The following is a 2079-nucleotide window of genomic DNA, read 5'->3' as shown; positions in this document are numbered from 1 at the left end:
AAAATTTCCAACTCAATTAATTGAGCTGAATTGCTAGCTGTCCTTCATATTTATGTCCCATATGCAAAAATTTGCTTACATTTAGGCAGAGTTGTATTTCTACAGTTTCACAACAATGGAAATATTATTGAGAATCTATAAAGTACTTAGAAATTTTATGTAAGTTTTGAACTAAAATTAATATGACCTATATTTAATATTGATAGAAAATACTGTAGTAAATATTTATCATATCTTTGGTTCTATGAAGATTAAATATAGAGATTTAGCTGGCTCAAGGCTGAATGTCTACATATCTATTGTATTCAATTACTTCAGAGTCATTACACTGTGGTTATTTCATCTTCTGAAAAGTCCAAAAATAGGGAGATTAAAGCACTAACACAAATAGGTGCAAATTATCTTCTCAGTGTTTCAGTTTTCATTCTTAAGGTCAAATTAAAAATAATTTTTTTTCACATATACAAAAAACTCAGAGAAACTCCAGGGTAATTACCTTCCCTTCAGGCTTCTATAAGAGAATCTATGAAACCAAATTATCTTTATTTTTTAATATAATGCTCAAATAATATATAAATCAAAATGTCCTTATTCTAGAGTGTTTACCTTAAGGTGCTTATGTTGCTTGAGAAGTGATAATTTATGTTCTTCAATAATGAACTATGTTACTGTCAATTTCCCATAATAAAAATGCATTAAACATGTAACATTTGTCAAATATTGGGATATTGTATTTGTACATATTTTTCACAAGGTGATATGTAATGTCATAATGAAAAGACACAAGTTTTTATACCAAATATGAGCCAAACCCACATATTTGTAGTGACATTTGAAAGACAGCCTATTCTTGAACTCTTTAGAGTAGAGAATCAATGAAGTCATTTTCAAGTCCCTTTTTTCTCCAAAGTTAATTATCTATTTTTCATATACTGATCCTCCTCCTCAGAAGTCTTTGTAGAGCATCTTTTACTTCTTTGTTCCTCAGGGTGTAGATGAGAGGATTTAACAATGGTGTGACCACAGTGTACAAGAAGGTGAAGAACTTGCCATATTTTGAAGAAAATTTGCTCTTAGGGTCTGTGTAAACCATTGCCACTGTCCCATAAAACATGAAGACCACAAGAAGGTGGGAGGAGCAGGTAGCAATGGCTTTCTGCCTTCCCTCCTCTGACTTGATTTTCCCAAGGACTTGAGCTATGTAGCCATAGGAAGTTAGAATCAACCCCACTGGCACGATGGTGAATAGGACAGCAGATATAGTCATCTGCCACTCATTGGAAGAAGTATCTCCACAGGCAAGACGTATGAGTGCTGGGACCTCACATAGAAAGTCATCCACGCGGTGGTGGGCACAGAAGGGAAGATGGAGTGTGATGGGGGATTGAATCATGGATTCCACCAGGCCAGAGAACCAAGCCATGAGTGCCAGCTTCCAACAAAAATGAGGGTGCATGATTATGGTATAGCGTAGTGGCTGGCAGACAGCTATGTAGCGATCATAGGCCATCACCACCAGGAAGACACATTCTGTAGGACCCAGAAAGAGAAAGACACACAGTTGAATGACACAGCCTGTGTAGGTTATGGTCTTGTCTGGTCCCCAAAAGTTGAACAGCATCTGAGGCACAGTGGTTGTAGTAAAGCAGAGCTCCAGGAAGGAAAGATTGCTAAGAAAGAAATACATCGGGGTATAGAGGTGAGCATCTGTGCAAGAGAGCAAAATAATGGTCAAGTTTCCTAGGATGATCATGGTGTAGAATACGATGACAACCCAGAAGAGAACCATTTCTAGTTGGGGCCATTCAGAGAAGCCAAGAAGGATGAAACCAACTGGGAAACTTTCATTGGTCATTCCTGTTGGGTTTGGCATTGGGTTTAGAAAAAATTGTAAGTACCATGTTGTAAAGTGATTCTATGGATGTTTTTTAGAAGGGGCCACATTTCTCTCAAATCCAGAACATATGGACATTTTCCCTTATCTTAAGCCAATGTGATATCATCTTTCCTTTCCTAAGACCATGTTGTTAATGCAAACAATAAAAAAACAAGCCTTGTATGAACAAACTCTTGGAAATC

At 36.7% G+C, this 2079-nt stretch overlaps 1 protein-coding gene across 1 annotated transcript; it reads right to left on the bottom strand.

The window, feature by feature from the left end:
* Positions 1-925: 925 nt before the first annotated feature.
* LOC143657282 (olfactory receptor 2H1-like) lies at positions 926-1855 on the bottom strand. Its single transcript, XM_077129514.1, has one exon. It carries the CDS (start codon positions 1853-1855, stop codon positions 926-928), a length of 930 nt encoding a protein of 309 aa, XP_076985629.1.
* Positions 1856-2079: the final 224 nt, after the last annotated feature.

Source organism: Tamandua tetradactyla, chromosome 2, assembly GCF_023851605.1.
Source record: "Tamandua tetradactyla isolate mTamTet1 chromosome 2, mTamTet1.pri, whole genome shotgun sequence".
NCBI classification, from domain to species: domain Eukaryota; kingdom Metazoa; phylum Chordata; class Mammalia; order Pilosa; family Myrmecophagidae; genus Tamandua; species Tamandua tetradactyla.
This window is presented reverse-complemented; position numbering and strand designations above follow the sequence as displayed.

Coding starts and splice junctions, on each gene's coding strand:
- LOC143657282 (XM_077129514.1), bottom strand. CDS start 1,855: ATGACCAATGAAAGTTTCCCAGTTGGTTTCATCCTTCTTGGCTTCTCT.